At 45.2% G+C, this 17,532-nt stretch overlaps 1 protein-coding gene across 1 annotated transcript in view; it reads left to right on the top strand.

Moving 5' to 3' along the window:
* Positions 1-2,543: 2,543 nt before the first annotated feature.
* RIPK1 (receptor interacting serine/threonine kinase 1) overlaps positions 2,544-17,532 on the top strand; it is a gene marked incomplete at its 3' end in the record, with an annotated part of 46,898 nt that continues 31,909 nt past the window's right edge. Inside the window, 3 exon segments of the mRNA XM_034762232.1 lie at positions 2,544-2,604; positions 5,267-5,397; positions 5,960-6,073. Of these exon segments, the coding sequence (XP_034618123.1) occupies positions 5,981-6,073 (93 nt within the window).

Raw genomic sequence — 17,532 nt, forward strand, 5'->3', positions numbered from 1 at the left:
CCCTTGCTGCAGCCATTTAAACAGAGTAGTGTTCCTGAAGATGCAAGCGTCATGAACCCTTCCCGGCCAGCCCACGTTGATGTTGGTGAACCGTCCCTTGTGATCCACCAGTGCTTGCAGCACCATTGAAAAGTACCCCTTGCAGTTTATGTACTGGGTACCCTGGTGCTCCGGTGCCAAGATAGGGATATGGGTTCTATCTATCACCCCACCACAGTTAAGGAATCCCATTGCAGTAAAGCCATCCACTATAACCTGCACATTTCCCAGAGTCACTACCTTTGGTAGCAGCAGCTCAGTAATTGCTTTGGCTACTTGCATCACAGCAGCCCCCACAGTAAATTTGCCCACTCCAAATTGATTCCTGACTGACCAGTAGCTGTCTGGCGTTGCAAGCTTCCACAGGGCTATCGCCACTCGCTTCTCAACTGTGAGGGCTGTTCTCATCTTGGTATTCTGGCGCATCAGGGTAGAGGAAAGCAAGTCACAAAGTTCCATGAAAGTGCCTTTATGCATGCGAAAGTTTCGCAGCCACTGGGAATCATCCCAGACCTGCAACGCTATGCGGTCCCACCAGTCTGTGCTTGTTTCCCAGGCTCAGAATCCATGGCTAGAACCCGCGCCATTAACAACATGATCTCCAAAGCGACGGGGCCTGCGGTTTGAGAGAATTCTGTATCCATGTCCATGTCCTCATCACTCTCGTTGCCGTGCTGCTGTCGCCTCCTCCTCCTCGCCTCGTTTTTCTGGTCCTGGTTCAGCATAAACTGCACGAGAATGCGTGAGGTATTTACAATCTTCATGACTGCTGTCTTGAGCTGAGCGGGCTTCATGCCTGCCGTGGTATGGCGTCTGCAGTGTTCACCCAGGAAAAAAGGTGCAAAACGGTTGTCTGCCGGTGCTTTCATGGAGGGAGGGGTGAGGCTATACCCAGAATCACCTGCAACAAGGTTTTTTGCCCCATCAGGCACTGGGATCTCAACCCAGAATTCCAATGGGTGGGGGAGACTGCGGGAACTATGGGATAGCTATGGGATAACTGCCCACAGTGCAACGCTCTGGAAATCGACACTAGCCCCGGTACATGGATGCACCCCGCCGAATTAATGTGCTTAGTGTGGCCGCGTACATTCGACTTCATACAGTCTGTTTCCAAAATTCAAATTCTGTAAATTCGGATTAATCCCGTAGTGTAGACATAGCCTTTGAGAGACAAGGTGGGTTAGGTTACACTGTAGCTTTTACTGGAGCAACTTCTGTTGGTGAAGAAGAGTTCTGTGTGGCTCAGAAGCTTGTCTCTCTCTCACCAACAGAAGCTGGTCCAATAAAAGACATCACCTCCCCCACTTTGTCTCTCTAATCCTAGTGGAATCCTCAGCCCCGAGTTAGCTGCCCAGACCTCCCAAAGATCATAGATTCCAAGAGAGACCATTGTGACCATCCAGTCTGACCTCCTGTGTAACACAGGCCAGAGAACTTCCCCAAAATAATTCCTAGAGCAGATCTTAATTTAAAAATTGTCAGTGATGGAGAATTTGTAATGAGCTTGGTAAATTGGTCCAACCATTATTTACTTTCACTGGTAAATATTTATGCCTTATTTCCAGTTGGAATTTGTCTAGCTTCAGCGTCCAGTCATTGGCTCATGTTATAGCCTTCGCTGCTAGATTGAAGAGCCCATTATGATGATGATGATGCTAGAATGCATGGGGAGAGTTAGATGCCTAAGAAAGGGATCATCAGAAACCAGCAAGCTGCATGGGGAGCTGCCAAAGCTAGCCAGGAGTGAAATGCCAAGCAGAAGGGAAGGGAGAGAAGAGGGTCTTAGGCATCTAACCAGCTGACCTAATGCACCTGGCTGGTGGAAGAGAGATAGGCACCTCTCACCACTCAGGATCTTCAGCCATGAACTCTCTCCAGGAGTTGGGCACTTAAGCCAAGTCAGCCGCTGAAGTAGCCCTGCCAGTGTCTGCAGGAAGCAGTTCACTATGGAGCCTGAGTAGTAAATAGCACACATGCAGTTCAGCCTCTCCCTAAGGCCCCCTTTGTCTGTGGAATTGGGAGCATGGTGTGACCTAGCCCTAATGAAAAGTTGTGTGCTAGGGACCTCCCTGTATCCTAGAGATCCTTTGAGGGGATGTGAGATCAGAGAGCAATGTGGAAATTCACATCCTTGCCTTAAAAGTTGTGTCACGGCTGTTGAAGATCGTGCATCAGTGCAGAAGGCTGTCTGCAGAGTGAATCAACCGCAATCCCAAGGCCTTGAGTGTGGGAACTGTAACACAAGAGGGTGGGGTGGGCCTCTTCTGGCTAGCTGCCAGGGGGCAGAGAGAAACAAGCTAGCAATCAGCAGAATCATTAGGGAACCAATCATGTGGGTCCCTGGCACTTTTGAAGGTGGGGAGGGTGCTTCCAACGCTCTCCTATTGGTCTGATTCTGCAGCTGTAACAATGAAAGGAGGGAGGAGGTGGAGGGTGTCCAGTAGGTGCAAGTTTCATTTGCAGGCAGGGCTAGCTGCACTCACCTCTCTCTCTCTCCTCACACTGTCCTTTCCAACCCTGTAAAGAGCGGCAGCTTCACTTTCAGCCAGGAGCAAACAACAGGTAAAAAGAGCCCAGTCTGCAAAACACTGGGGGCATATCTACACTGCAGTGCTAAGTTGCCCTAAGTTAGGCCGACTTACAACCACTGCAGTAGTTACTGTGGTGTGTCTGATGTCCATACTACCCTCCTACTGTCAGTGGTGTTCGTCCTCACCGGGAGCGCTTCCACCAACTGAAGCCAGGGCTCTCAGCTCTGCGCAGCTCCCTGCTGGGAGCCCAGCTGACCCCCAGGGCTTTTTGCCTCCCTGAGAGGGCAGTTGGCTGTGGGGAGCCAGGGCAGCAGCCCAGCTGAGAGTGGGGAGCTGCAATGGGGGGCAGCTAGGCTCTGGCTGGAGACTACCACTGGCCCAGGCATGGAGCCACGGGCAGCACATGACACTGCATTTGGGGAAGCTGGTCCTGAGTGCCGGAACCTCCTCAGAAGGGTTGGCCATCCGTGCCCGGACCATGACCCTGCCCTCTGCCCCACCCCAAGACCCACCCCCGCTCAGCCTCCTCCTCCCCAGTTCCACCCACATTCCATCCCCACTCTGCCCCAACCCCTGAGGCCCCCGCCCCGCCTGCTGCTCTCTACCCCCTCCAAGAGGCCGCCCCACCTGTGCCCACTCTTCTCTGCCTCTCAGGGGGTGAAGAGGTGTGAGCACTGGGGCCGTGGGGGAAGAGGCAGAGCCAGGGTGGGGCTGGGGGGGGAGGCAGACCAGGGACGGGAAGAGGAGCAGTGTGAGTTAAGCCATGGGGGAAGAGCAGGGAGTGGGGCCTCAGGGCAGAGTGTGGGCCTAACTAGACTGACATAAGCCCCACGCCTCTTGTGGAGGTGGCACTATTATGTCAGGGTAGTAGGGCACTTACATCAGCAGGCGCAAGGCTGTAGTATAGACACTGACATAACATCAACATAAACTGCCTTATCTCTGCCTAATTCTGTAGTGTAGACCAAGCCTGGGATGCATGCAGCTTTCCTTGTGATGTGGGCATTTACTAGAGCAGTAGTTTTCAACCTTTTTTTCATTTGCGGACCCTTAAAAAAATTCCAAATGGAGGTGCAGACCCCTTTGGAAATTCATCCTGTGGTCCGTGGACCCCTACCATAAAAGTCTTAGACTGAAAACTCACTGAACAGCATTCAACTATAAATGTTGCACATGCTCAGCCTGACATTTGATGCAGCGGGAGAAAGGGTGCTAAAGTGGGCTTCTATGATAACACCACCATTTCCAGGTTTTGACCTGTAGATGGGGGTATTCACATGCTTTTGATTGATCAGAAAAACAAAATGCCTTGTCTCAGCGCTGAAACTTTATTTTACCTTTTCCGGATCCCTTAGACATAGGGCAAATCTACACTACAGCGCTACATCAGAGCGGATGCACTGATGCAGCTATGCCGCTGTAGCATATCTGGTGAAAACGCACTATGCCAATGGGAGACAGCTCTTCAGTCAGCATAATTACTCCACCTTGACAAGAAGCAGAAACTATGTTGGTGAGAAAGCGTCTCCCACTGACATAGTGCTGGTGTGGACAGTGTGAAACTTGCGTCACTTGCGAGGGGTAGGGCTTTTTCATACCCCTGAGCAAGATAAGTTAGATCAACTTAATCCGTAGTATAGACCTGCCCATAGTCTGCAGACTGTCCAATGAAAACCACTGTACTAGAAGATATCACTTTAGGAATCCATCCTACACACTTGAGTTTGACAGTTTTGCCATTGACTACAACAGTAGCAGGATTGGGCCCTTACGAATATGACGGTAGGTTTTTAAATAGCCCTATGCCTTTGGGCCCAAATATTTGTGTATTATAACTTAAAAGTGTTTGTGTGTCTTAAAGAGGCATCATTACAAAACACCTCCTCTCAAGGACCAGTCTGGTTACAGATGTTTTCTGCAAATAATTCCCAAGTGTTCATTTGTGTATGTTTGGGGTTTGTCTCATCTATTAAGTATGATTCACACTGACGGAATATGGTGATGCCATTGTCCATGTATTAGTTTAGTAAAAACTTGAGAAACCCAGTGGAGATCATATTAAATTTAAAACTAGTTTCCAAGGGTTTATCATAGTTAAGAAAGCCATTCACCAAGAGGTAGGTTTTTAATCCTGGTGCTGTTCTAATTTAGGAAGTGAAAGCACAAAGCCGTAACACCATTTGGCAGAGCTGGCAGTGTCTGTTAGAACCGAACCAGAAAGAGTGATGTTGCAAAAGCACTGGCAGAAGTGGGCAAGGAAGGTTGCAAACTGTCTGATTCAAATCTGTGCTCCGCGTCAGGTCTTGAAAAATCCTAACCCACTCTGGTCACATGGACTTCAGGAAGAGGTGAAGCTCCTCAGCAGATGCTCAGGATCAGACCCTAAACTCTGATGGCCTGATTTTCATTTACATTAAGGCCCTTTTACACCACTCTGGTAGCATAAAGGGGGACAGAGGGGCCTTAATGTAAATGAGTACTTTTACGGGTACTAGATTCACCTACACTTTAAATTAAAAAAAAAAAAAATCAACAGTTCATCTATCACTCCTTACAATATGGTGTGGCTCATGATAAATCAATGGGATGAAATATTCCAATCGAGGACAGTAGATTGTGACTTGTATTTAATTATTTTATGTGGATTTAGTGCTAGAAGTGGGATAAACAATGTTTATATGTTTCTTCCACAGGTTGCCTGCACAACTCAGAACATGTTGATTATGGAGTGGCATCATTGGAAGCTTACAAAAGAAGATGCTTGACCAGTGATTTGATTGAGGAACAGAGAAAGGTTCAAGAAGCTGAGTTAGTGATTTTTCAGGTCATGATTTTTCTTATTAATAATCTTATAGTCTTAATATGGTGTTAAAACAAATACAGTAATAAGGAGATTATAAAAAGCCAGAAAGTTTAGACACCTAACTCCCACTGTCATTTTCTTTCAACGCACTGCCCATTCTGATAATGCAGATAAGGCTTGGACTGTGATCTCACAGGGTAAGTGGTAAGGTCTAGTCAATAGCAGAAATGAAAAAAGCCAGGTGCTACAAAAAATTATTGACCACTCCTCTTCCCCATGAATCAGGAAACCAGTGTCTGCCAGAAGGCTCATCTTTTGGTTGAGGTGTAAGAGATTCTGAAAACTCGCCATCATTTGGAGATCTCATGGCATTTTTCAAAAGAATATTACAAAAAAACCCCACAACCTTAAACAAATATAGTTCTGCATCCTCTGAATTATAGGCTTTATTTACTGTGCTTGATCTGTGAATGGCTTCACTGATTAAGGTGATAAGATGTTCTTAGCACAGAAACAAGGCCAAAGGAAATGGTGTACCTCTGCCAATTATGTCTCACTATTAACAGGATCCTTTGCTTTTCAGTTTCCCTTTTATTGGTTCAGCATGCCTGCCATCATGAAGGGCTGGATGGACAGAGTCTTGGTCCAAGGATTTGCTCACAACTTCCCACAGGGTTATGATGATGGCTTGCTCAAGGTATGTTCCCCGGACTGTTACATTAGGCCAGGGATCAGCAACCTTTGGCACACAGCTCACCAGGGTAAGCACCTTGGCGGGCCGGGCCAGTTTGTTTACCTGCCGCGTCCGCAGGTTCAGCCGATTGCGGCTCCTACTGGCCATGGTTCACTATCCCAGGCCAATGAGGGTGGCGCGGGCCGAGGGATTTGCTGGCCGCCGCTTCCCATCACCCCCATTGGCCTGGGGCGGCGAACCGCGGCCAGTGGGAGCTGCAATCGGCCGAACCTGTGGACGCGGCAGGTAAAAAAACCGGCCCAGCCCCCCAAGGTGCTTACCCTAGCGGGCTGTGTGCCAAAGGTTGCCGATCTCTGCATTAGGCTAAACCAGTGGTCCCCAACCTTTTTGTGGCCAGTAGCACATTCATGTTTTCAGAAGAGTATGGCAGGTGCCAACAATTTTTCAAGGCTTATTTTGCATTTGTACATTAAATAATACGAAAATCATATTTAATATTACATAGTATATGAATCCAGAGAGAAGAGAGAAGCCGCGAGGACAGAGAACACTGGCACCCGCAGCCCCGGAGTACTCTGTCCCCAGTAGGCGCGGGGCCACGGCTTCTCTCCGGCTTAAGCTATGGCCCCATGCCTGCCAGGGACCGAGAACACCGGCACCCGCAGCCTGCAGCCCCGGAGTTCTCTGTCCCCGGCAGGCGCGGGGTCGCAGCTTCTCTCCCGTGCTGGGCACTAGGCGGGCGCACATAAATGCCCTGGCGGGTGCCATGGCACCGGCGGGCACCGCATTGGGGATCACTGAGCTAAACAATATTTTTTGTATAATTCTTGTCTGTTCCTATGCTGTAATTTTATTTTTAATCTAAATGGATAAATGAGATTTAACAAATTTAGGCTTTTTAGTGGCACTCAGTGATCATTCAAAATCCCTCCTAAAAATGTATTTCTTCTCTGTATCTTAGAGTTTTATACTCTCCTATAGTATCTGCCTTCCATGTTAAAGCCAACAGCAAAGTCCCTGGAGGACATCATGGAATCTTGGGCACTTCTGCCTTTTCAGAATCAAAACTCTGCGTAGGGTAGGGGGTTTTGTTTAATTTTGGGTAGGGATTGGGGGCTGGTAGTGGTCTGGGAATAGAAAGGCGTGTCTGTATAGCGAAAGGCTTTGTCAAAGGGGAAAGTTTTGCACCATTTCATATAGATGGTCAGACTTTCTATTCACTGAATATTCTCCGGCAGATCCTTCCATCTTGCCTAGGAGAAGTGTGCAAGGGGGAAAGATAATACAAATAGGACTATCAAGATGTGTGCAAGCCTCAACCATATGCTATTATCACCCTTGTCCTCCTCCTGCCTTGGTTGGGACCCTCACGTTAGGTTTTTCTGAAAGTGGATTGCAGAATCTGCAGGGGAGGGATAATGTATTTGTTTTCTGGGGTGTGTAGTATATTCTTGGGGACTCGATTTATTTAAAATAACTAAAAATCCTCCTGTACTAGGTTTTAGGTGCCCTAACACACACATTAAGAAGCAATTCAAAATTTCAGCAGCATTACATAATCACTCCAGCAAGAGCTTAGCCAGCCTGCCACCCAGAAAAACTCCATTCCACCACTCCATCGTCTAGGAAGCACGCCCTTGCCTTCTCCAAAAACACATAAACGTATCTTTTGCAGCATGCTTGAATGATTATCAAATGCTGTCAATATCAGAGCAAGTAGGAGGGGGAAGCAAGTTCCAGAGACTTGAAGATCTCATGGAGAATGCCTTGCGAGCTGTCCCTCTCTTTTATAACGATAGGATCCAACTTGAGCCCTCCTACTAAGCACAGTTGTGGCAGTATGGCATAGAGAGAGAGGCAGTGCCTTAGGTAGGCTTCCCCAACCCATTCTATAAAGCCCTGGTGCTTTATAGGTCATAACTAACATCTTAAATCTCCACCTAGAAACCAATAGGCAGCCAGCACAGATCCTGCAGGACCCCTTAATGCTTAGTAAGCTATTTGGAAGATACAATGAGCAGCTATAGCAATTTCTGCCTTTTAAAATAGATGTATTTTAGAGCATTAGAAAGTTCTGGTGCAACAGGAAGAAATGTTTGACATAGTTACTGGTGACAGATTATTCATCTTAATCAGCTCTTGCATATTAAGCACAGAGGTGAAGCACTAACATTTGTATCAGCCCTAATGCATGTGTCTTTTCATTTACCTTTCCCCGCTATTCTATGAAAATAAATTGTTTAATGGGCAAGAGAGTCAGAAATACAAAAGAATAAACAGTACAATAATTAGTTACAACTAAGAAAAAACCTGGTACCCATTGCAAACCTAGAAGAAACAGTTTTTCATAGTAGAAAATACTATTTAGGGTGGTTGTTTTTTAATCCAGTAATGCGCGCACATAGTTGAAGGAAGGTGGGATGAGGAAATGAGCAAGGATCTGGCATTTCAAGAAGACTAGTGCAGTGTGGTATGGGGCCAGATTGTATGGTCAGTCTGTTGTAAGTGGATCATTTCTGGGTCCCAGACCCAGCTGGCTTGGACCGGGCGGGTCACGATTAGTCACTGTTTCTAGCTCTGGATCCCTAGGACACTCCCAGGCTCAGACTTCTTGTCTGAGGCCCCTCCTTGGAATATGGGATGCTTCTATCCAGCTGCCCTAGATCCCAAAACCTGTGTCAGGAACCTCCCAAGCTCTCCAGTCAGTTTACAAATGCTTCCCCAGAGCCTCACCTGGACTGTGGGCACTCTGGGCTTCTAGTTTAACCTCTGTAGGAACCATGTGGGCAAGCAAGAAACACAGGCTGAGCAAAGGAATTTCTTAACGACAATCACTTTTCTCTTAAAACATTGGCAGAGGCCCTGGAGGTTTTTCGCCTTCCTCTGCAGCGTGGGGCACGGGTCACTTGCTGGAGGATTCTCTACACCTTGAGGTCTTTAAACCACGATTTGAGGACTTCAGTAACTCAGACATAGGTTAGGGGTTTGTTACAGGAGTGGGTGGGTGAGCTTCTGTGGCCTGCGTTGTGCAGGAGGTCAATCTAGATGATCAGAATGGTCCCTTCTGACCTTAAAGTCTATGAGTCTATTAGAGAGTTACTGATCTTTGAAAAGAACACAAGTCCTGAGACACAGCCTCCCCATGTCTGATCTCAGCCCTTCTGGGAGTCTAAAGTATGTCACTGTTCAGGCTGGGCAGTCATACTTGCCCCACCTGCATAGAGAGTGCAGTGTTCTATAGGAGTAGGCAACTAGTTGAGTGACAAAGCTGATGGCCGTAGATTGTAGTCTTGATGGTCCTTTGAGGATTCAGTTAGCTTCCCTACCTGGGAAAGGTGTCTGGAATGCAGTACAATAGGCTCCCGTCTGGCAAGCTTAGACAGGTGTTCAACACCCAATATATCTTTGTATCTTTTCTCGTTCCCTCATGCTGTACCTTACCATGTATGGGGGAAAGAGTCACAATGCATAATATCCGTGTCATAACTTGCTGAATTGTATTAGACTAAAGACAGCCCATTGGTAATAGCTCAGTTAGCAATATGGTATCTATCTTCCTGTCCTCGCCCACAGACAACCTGCCAACCTTAAGCATATTCTCACCAGCAACCACGCACTGCACCATAACAACTCTAACTCAGGAACCAACCCATGCAACAAACCTCGATGCCAACTCTGCCCACATATCTACACCAGCAACACCATCACTGGACCTAACCAGATCAGCTACAACATCACCGGCTCATTCACCTGCACGTCCACCAATGTTATATATGCCATCATATGCCAGCAATGCCCCTCTGCTATGTACATTGGCCAAACTGGACAGTCACTACGCAAGAGGATAAATGGACACAAATCAGATATCAGGAATGGCAATATACAAAAACCTGTAGGAGAACACTTCAACCTCCCTGGCCACACAAGAGCAGATGTTAAGGTAGCCATCTTACAGCAAAAAAACTTCAGGACCAGACTCCAAAGAGAAACTGCTGAGCTCCAGTTCATTTGCAAATTTGACACCATCAGATCAGGATTAAACAAAGACTGTGAATGGCTATCCAACTACAGAAACAGTTTCTCCTCCCTTGGTGTTCACACCTCAGCTGCTAGCAGAGCACCTCACCCTACCTGATTGAACTAACCTCGTTAACTCCACACTAATATATACCTGCCTCTGGAGATTTCCATTACTTGCATCTGAAGAAGTGAGGTTCTTACCCACGAAAGCTTATGCTCCCAGTACTTCTGTTAATCTCAAAGGTGCCACAGGACCCTCTGTTGCTTTTTATTGAATCACAGATAATGGCTATTGCCTTAAGATGCAGGTGACCTACAAAACACTGAAAGATATTGCCAGATTTACTTCAACACTTTTGTGTACCAGCTGCCATTTTTGTTAAATTGACTTGGAAATATCCTGTGATAAATATTTGTCACAGCCAGTTATCAGTCAACTCTGTTCTCTTAAGCAAGTTTTGTCTGTATTTGAATTATTGTACAGTTTGAATATATAGGATATGCAGTAATTTAGGTTACATGAGAATTTGTTCGGTGTTTGCAAAAGGCAGCCTATAGCCAGCCTTAACCTTCAATACCAAAACAGATCTATGAGTCGGTTCCTAAATTCCTAAGATTATTTACAACTGAACTATAGTAAAGCAGCTTTAAGACAGTTTCAGGCGCCAATAAAGGAAGCAAATTCAAAGTGAAGTATGAATATACAACATTGGTGCCTTCCCCATTGCATTGTTCTGTGTGTACACAAGGAAGGGTACATGAAGCCCCCTGCCATTTTTGCCTCCTCTACAATTTTAATATATGCTTTTTTCTGAGTTCAAGGACTGGTCCCCACTTACGCTACCACTAGCCACCCCATTAGGAATAGGGAGGAATCAAGGGCAATTGCTTTGGCTCCTCACACTAATTAACAGAGCTATTCAGCCCTGGAGTTGAATGCCTGATGCACCTCCCCCTAAATACTGTAGCAGCAAATGTGCTTCCCCTGGGGACTCTGGCACTGTGACTGGCTTGGTGAGGCACATTGCCTTCTACATCTGCCATGGCCACTGTCCAAGTGTGGGTCAATGTCTAATAGGGATACACCAATAGGCAGGGCCGGCTCCAGACACCAGCGGAGGAAGCAGGTGCCTGGGGCGGCACACGCTAAGGGGCAGCATTCCGTCCACTGCTTCGGCAGTTCGGGCGGCTTTTTTTTTTTTTTTTGCTAGGGGCGGCAAAAATGGTAGAGCCGGCCCTGCCAATAGGTGTGGGTTGGCTCTTAATGTTTGGGAATTTTGCCATGGACTTCAGTGGGATAATTTGGCTCTGGAAAGTAACTGATGATTTTTTTGTTGTAGGATATATGGTATGTTTCATGCTTAATTGTGTAGTTCCTGGCTTTAATCAGTCGCTGCCACAACCTTAACATACTATTATACTTCCTTGTGAATGTTTACCTGTTTTTTGTGTGCAAGATGTAGATACCAGATTTAAATGTTTCCAGTCACCTAAATTAGTGTTCAGACTGAAGAAGGCGGACATAGTAAGATAGAAATGCAGTTGCTGTCCACACATATTATTTACTTTTCAAAATTAAAGTCATCATTGTTTGTTTCCAGACTGATCAAAGACGTTATTCAGAAGACAAATGAGTATTCTGCAAAAAAAATTAAAAGGATGTATACAGAGAAGTCTTGCTCCTATAATCACTGACGTCAACAGGAATTTATAGGGTAAAATTAGGCACATCTCTTAAATTCTATAGCAACACAATACAGATGCTTTGAAGTTCTAGCTAAGAGTATTTGTGAGGAAGTCACGTGGTATTAATTCCCCAAAACTGCTAATCAGTCTCCTATGATGCTTATTGTGAGGATACACATACTTTTTAAAAAAAAGTGTGTCAGGATGCCAGGCATAAGGGGGTCTTGAAGGTTCTAGAAGGAACTGTGCAGGGAAGAGAGAGCAATGTAGAGCCATATCAGCAAGTGTTGGGGACAGATTATCAGGAGAGCTCAGCTCCACACGAGGTACCAAAATGAAGTGGCCAGATATTTTTTTTAAGAACTCAACATGTTAGGTACTGAGCTCTTTTGAAAGGCTCTCCCCAGTTATGGCTGTTGAGCTCTTCTGAAAATTCTGGCTATAAGGGATACTTTTTTACTTATTTGACTAAAATTTCTGGTTCAGTTACATAAAAAAAATTCCTGAGCCACAGTTGTATGACACTTATGACTTCACATGCAGGGAATACATTTGCCACTTTTTTTTTTTTTTTTTTTTTTTTTAAACAACAACTTGTTACCTGCAACCAAAGGGGTTGCATCCTATCCAAGAGGGAAACCCCGTTGACTCCAAACGGACTAGTGTGGAACATTAAAGAGCATAAAACTTTGTTGCTCTGCTTTTCCCCCACAAAAGTGAGTCATGCAAGTGGATTCCTCCCCATCAGCTGAGTTTGCAGCTGAATGTATATGGCAGGAGGGGGAATAAAACCCCTAAACAGAAGGAAGTGAGGATCTCTATGCTACTTGGACTCTGAGAGGGTAAGGTTTTCTTGGTATAAACAAGAAGTCCCCAGCTGTTTAGCCTGTGTTAGCACAAAGAGACAAAGAGCTTACTTATTATAGAAGCTTCTATTACCTTTTGTAACAAAATTGTAATTCATTTGTGTATCTATGTTTACATGCTTATATCTTATAAATAACTGTTTCCTTTTTCCTATTAATAAATCTGTATATAGTTTATTGTAGGACTGGCTACAAGCATTGTCTCTGGTGTGAGATCTAAGGTGTGATTGACCTGGGGTAAGCGACTGGTCCTTTGTGATTAGGAGTAACCTGAATATTGCTGTGATACTTGGTATAAGGGACCACCTATTAAAAAGGCAAGCTTACCTGGGTGGTGAGTCAGATCGGAGTATCCAAGGGGGCTGTCTGTGACTCCATGTTAAGGCTGTTATAGTGCCTCAGGAGTTTACACCTGATAATTAGTTGGTGAAATCTAAATTTAGAGCTCACAGCCAATTGGGGGTTTGTCTTAGTTCTTAACAGTCACACTCTTGAGTCACTGCAGTCAGCTTGACAATCCTCTTTACTGATATGTTGTTAGTAATTTCTCTCTTGGTTGTCTAACATATCCTGTATCCGTTAATCCAATTACCTCTCTAAAGATGTGGGCCTATAAATATTACAAATTAACTGTGAAATGTGTTCAAGACATGGAGGAAAATAGAAATGTAAGTTGTCTGATCATAAATCCAAGGACCACTGATGTGTGTGGGAGGGGGAAGCATACAATATCCTCTACAATACATTCCTTTCTTGGTTTTTATATTACTGATCTCTCAGGACAGCCCCTAAGGACATTGAAGTGATAGTTACTATTTTTAGCAGAAATTGCCCTATTTATTTTATCTTTATTGGTTCAACTCCGTAGGTTTAAATTTCTGTATTAGATGAAGAAATCATCCATCATGTTTCTGGTCCTTCTCATTCCTATTTTAAAGATTAAACACATTAGCCTTCCTACATCCAGCTTCGCTCTAGTGTTTATATTTGATAGCCTGTGTGTGTGTTGTGCATAATATGTATTATATGCACGACATTAATATTGTACACCTTATCAGGTATAAATCCATGGTAGGCCCACATCTTGAATACTGTGTGCAGTTGTGGTCGCCCCATCTCAAAACAAGATTTATTGGAATTGGAAAAGGTTCAGAAAAGGGCAACAAAAATGGTAAGGGGGTATGGAACAGCTTCCGTATGAGGAGAGATTAATAAGACTGAGACTTTCCAGCTTGGAAAAGAGATGATAAAGGGGGGATATGATAGAGGTGTATAAAATCTTGACTGGTGTGGAGAAAATAAACAAGAAAGTGCTATTTAATCCTTCTCATAACACAAGAGCTAGGGGTCACCAAATGAAATTAATAGGCAGCAGGTTTAAAACAAACAAAAGGAAGTATTTCTTCACAAAATGCACAGTCAACCAGTTATGGTACTCTTTGTCAGAGGATGTTGTGAAGGCCAAGATGAACAGGGTTCAAAAAAAGAACTAGATAAGTTCATGAAGGATAGGCCCATCAATGGCTATTAGCCAGGATGGGCAGGGATGGTGTCCCTAGCCTCTGTTTGCCAGAAGCTGGGAATGGGCGACAGGGGATGGATCACTTGATGATTACTTGTTCTGTTCATTCCCTCTGGGGCACTTGGCATTGGCCACTGTCGGAAGACAGGATACTAGGCTGGATGGACCTTTGGTCTGACACAGTATGGCCCTTCTTATGTATGATTGCTGGGTAGTTATGCTAAGTCACACACCTGTACTCTGTATTTTGTTTTCCCCAGAATGCTCTTCACACTTGTTCACTCACGCTAAGGTATATCGCATAACACTTTGCACAGCTGAACTCTGCTCTTGGCTCATACAAATACATAACCTGACAGAAACAAGATGTATGACTAATAAGTCCTGGTACAATTAAGAAGTGCCTCCATGGACACCTGGAATGAGGTATCCAAAACAAAAATAAGAAGAGTACAGGACAGTGCAGAAAAATCAGTATAAGAAACTGGTAGAGACTATTGGGGTTATGTATAGAGTGCCTTTAGCTTGTAAACAGCCACAATATAAATACAGATAATCTTGAGTGCATACTTTGGAATCAGACCTATGCAACGTGAATGCTATGAGTGGTATGTATGTCTCCTTTTTATTTTGTACTGCTTTCCCTTTGACTGATAAACTGACTATGCGCAGCTATTTGCACTCAAATATTTTTGAACCGCAAGTGTAGTCAGGTAATTGGCTATATCTAGTCAAATTGCAAAATGGTGTAGAATTAGATCAATTAGGTACTTTATCTATGTTCAAAATCTAGCTATAATAATAAAGGTACAGACACCTTTTTTTGTATAAATAGATTACAGTACATGCACCGATATATTTTATTACCCTGCATTATTTTGAAAGTTGTTTGATTGGAGAGAACTCCAGACTAACCTTTTCCTGGTGATATACAGGATAGATCAATAGAAAAGAAATTACTACAGTTAGGAGATTGAAATTCTCTCTCCCCCCACATGATGTCAGCCTTTTCCTTCACATTGCTATGTAAAGTAGCAAATATGGATGAACTCCTGGCCTACTGAAGTCTAGGATTTTTGCCACTGAAATCAGTGGAGTCAGGATTTCATCCAACCTTTTTAAAAGCAATCTAAACAAAGCTACTGTACTCTGAATCAGAATTTGGTAACTATATCCATGATGTCTCACAATTTGCTAAAATGGATACCAATAATTAGCTTGTATTAATAATGGTCTATTCCATCTGAGGATGCTTAGACCCACCAATCAGTTGAACTGCGAGTCTGCTCTAGAAATTATTTTGGAGATGTTTGATGGTCTGTGTTATACAGGCGATCAGGCTAGATGATCACAATGTTCCCTTCTGGCCTTAGAATCTATGAAAGCAAGACTTCTATTAACTCTAAAGATTAGAGAAATAATCAAATTTCAGTTTGACAGTGCAATTCTCTCAAAAATATTGTTAAAATACAGTACTAGTTCTCTCCTTAAGAAAAGGAGTTCAGAACTGTCAGCTTTTGGGGGGGAGCGGGTGTCTACTTGCAAACAGAGCTGTCCTTAGGATTTATGGGGCCCTACACAGTATTATTAAACTGGTTTCCCTATGCCCCTTGCTCTTATCAACACAAACATAAGCTTACAGTATTCTACAGAGGTGTGTAACTATTATCTCCCTAACACACACACACCCCTGTATACAGCTGGACACACCCCTTTATACAGTTGATTCGTGGCGTTCAAGCTCCGGGAGGGAGGGGGAGGAGCGGGGACCAGGCGTGCTCGGGGAGGAGGCAGGAAAGAGGTGGATGGAGGCTTGGGAGAAGGGGTCGGGGGGGGGAGGGGGTGTCGAGCACCCCCCTGGCAAGATGAAAAGTTGACACCTATGGTCCCGGTGCTGCCCCAAATTTTCAGGTGCCCTACATAGTCGCATATGCCTAAGGACGGCCCTGCTTGCAAAGTAAGTTAAGTCAGCCACAATAAACAGAGGCAGAGAGAGCCATTCCATTCCCCCATGCCAAATCCTGGCCAGGCAAACAAAGTAGAAAAGTTTTGCCTACAGATATTTCAAGGGCATTGGGGGAAACCAGAACCCTTGTATTCATCCTCGAGAAAGCCCAGGGCATCTGTGCAGCCTTGTCATTCCCATGTCTGGGAATTTCCTCTTTAAGATGGTGATGATGTTTCTTAAGTCATGAGAATGGGTATCTAATCTATACTGTAGTTTAGTGCAACACCACCTGAAGATGGAAATTCAGATGCTTCAGTGAATATTCTTTGGTACTTAATATTTTTGTTCTTCAGAGAAACAATTAACAGCTCACTACAGAATTTCTGTGTCACAGTATTCTTTAGAGATGCTGATGCATACATAGCTATTTTACAAGTACTGGGTAAACTGTAAATTTCCTTGAACAGGAACTAAATAGCTCCTGAAATTTAGTAGTTCTGCTTTCATTATGAAAACTGTGTGTCAACTTTTATTAGTTACCAACTATTTCTCCTACAAGGAACTGATAAACTCTCCCAGATTCGCCAGCAGAACCTTGAAGCTTCTTGAAGTACAGCTATGCTAGGGGGTTATTCACAGACCTTCCTCTCTCCTTGTGCCCCACACTACTTACCTGGTCCCAATTACCATAGCATTGGAATGCCTGACAATCTTGAGTGACTTTATCCTCGCAGGCATCCCTGTGATGCAGTGTTCCTTCTAATTTTTCCCAGGACTGGAGCAGAGGGTTGGGTTGCGGGAGAGGGGAGGGTTCTGGCTGGAGGTGCAGACCCTGGGGTGGGGCCAGGGATGAGGGGTTTGGGGTGCAGGCTGCCCAGGGGCTACAGCAGGGAGAGAGGACTCCCCCAGCTCTCTCTCCCTGCAGCAGCCCTGGGGGGGGGGAAGGAGGGGAGGGAAGGAAGAGGTGCCTCTACCCCGGCTGCCAAACTGAGCCCTTGTGTGGGGCTTAATAGGCAGCTGCATAGCCGCACAGTTTAGAGGGAAACTTAGTCTGCGAGGTAGGAAAGAATTCTGTGCACATTGCACATGGAGACTGAGCCACAGAGATTAACTGACTTGCCAAGGACAACACAATAGGTTGCAACAGGTACACCTCTACCCCGATACAACACGACCCGATAGAATATGAATTCGGATATAACGTGGTAAAGCAGCGGGGAGCCCTGGGCCCTTTAAAGCACTACCTGAGCCCTGCTGCTTTACCGCATTATATCTGAAGTCGTGTGGAGGCCCGGGCCCTTTAAATCCCTGTCCGAGCCCTGCTGCCAGAGCTCCGGTGGTGATTTAAAGGGCCCGGGGCTCCCTGCAGCGGCCGGAGCCCTGGGCCCTTTAAATCACTGCCGAGAAAGCTGGTCCAGTC

The sequence above is a fragment of the Trachemys scripta genome, chromosome 2 (genome assembly GCF_013100865.1).
Source record: "Trachemys scripta elegans isolate TJP31775 chromosome 2, CAS_Tse_1.0, whole genome shotgun sequence".
Taxonomy (NCBI): Eukaryota; Metazoa; Chordata; order Testudines; family Emydidae; genus Trachemys; species Trachemys scripta.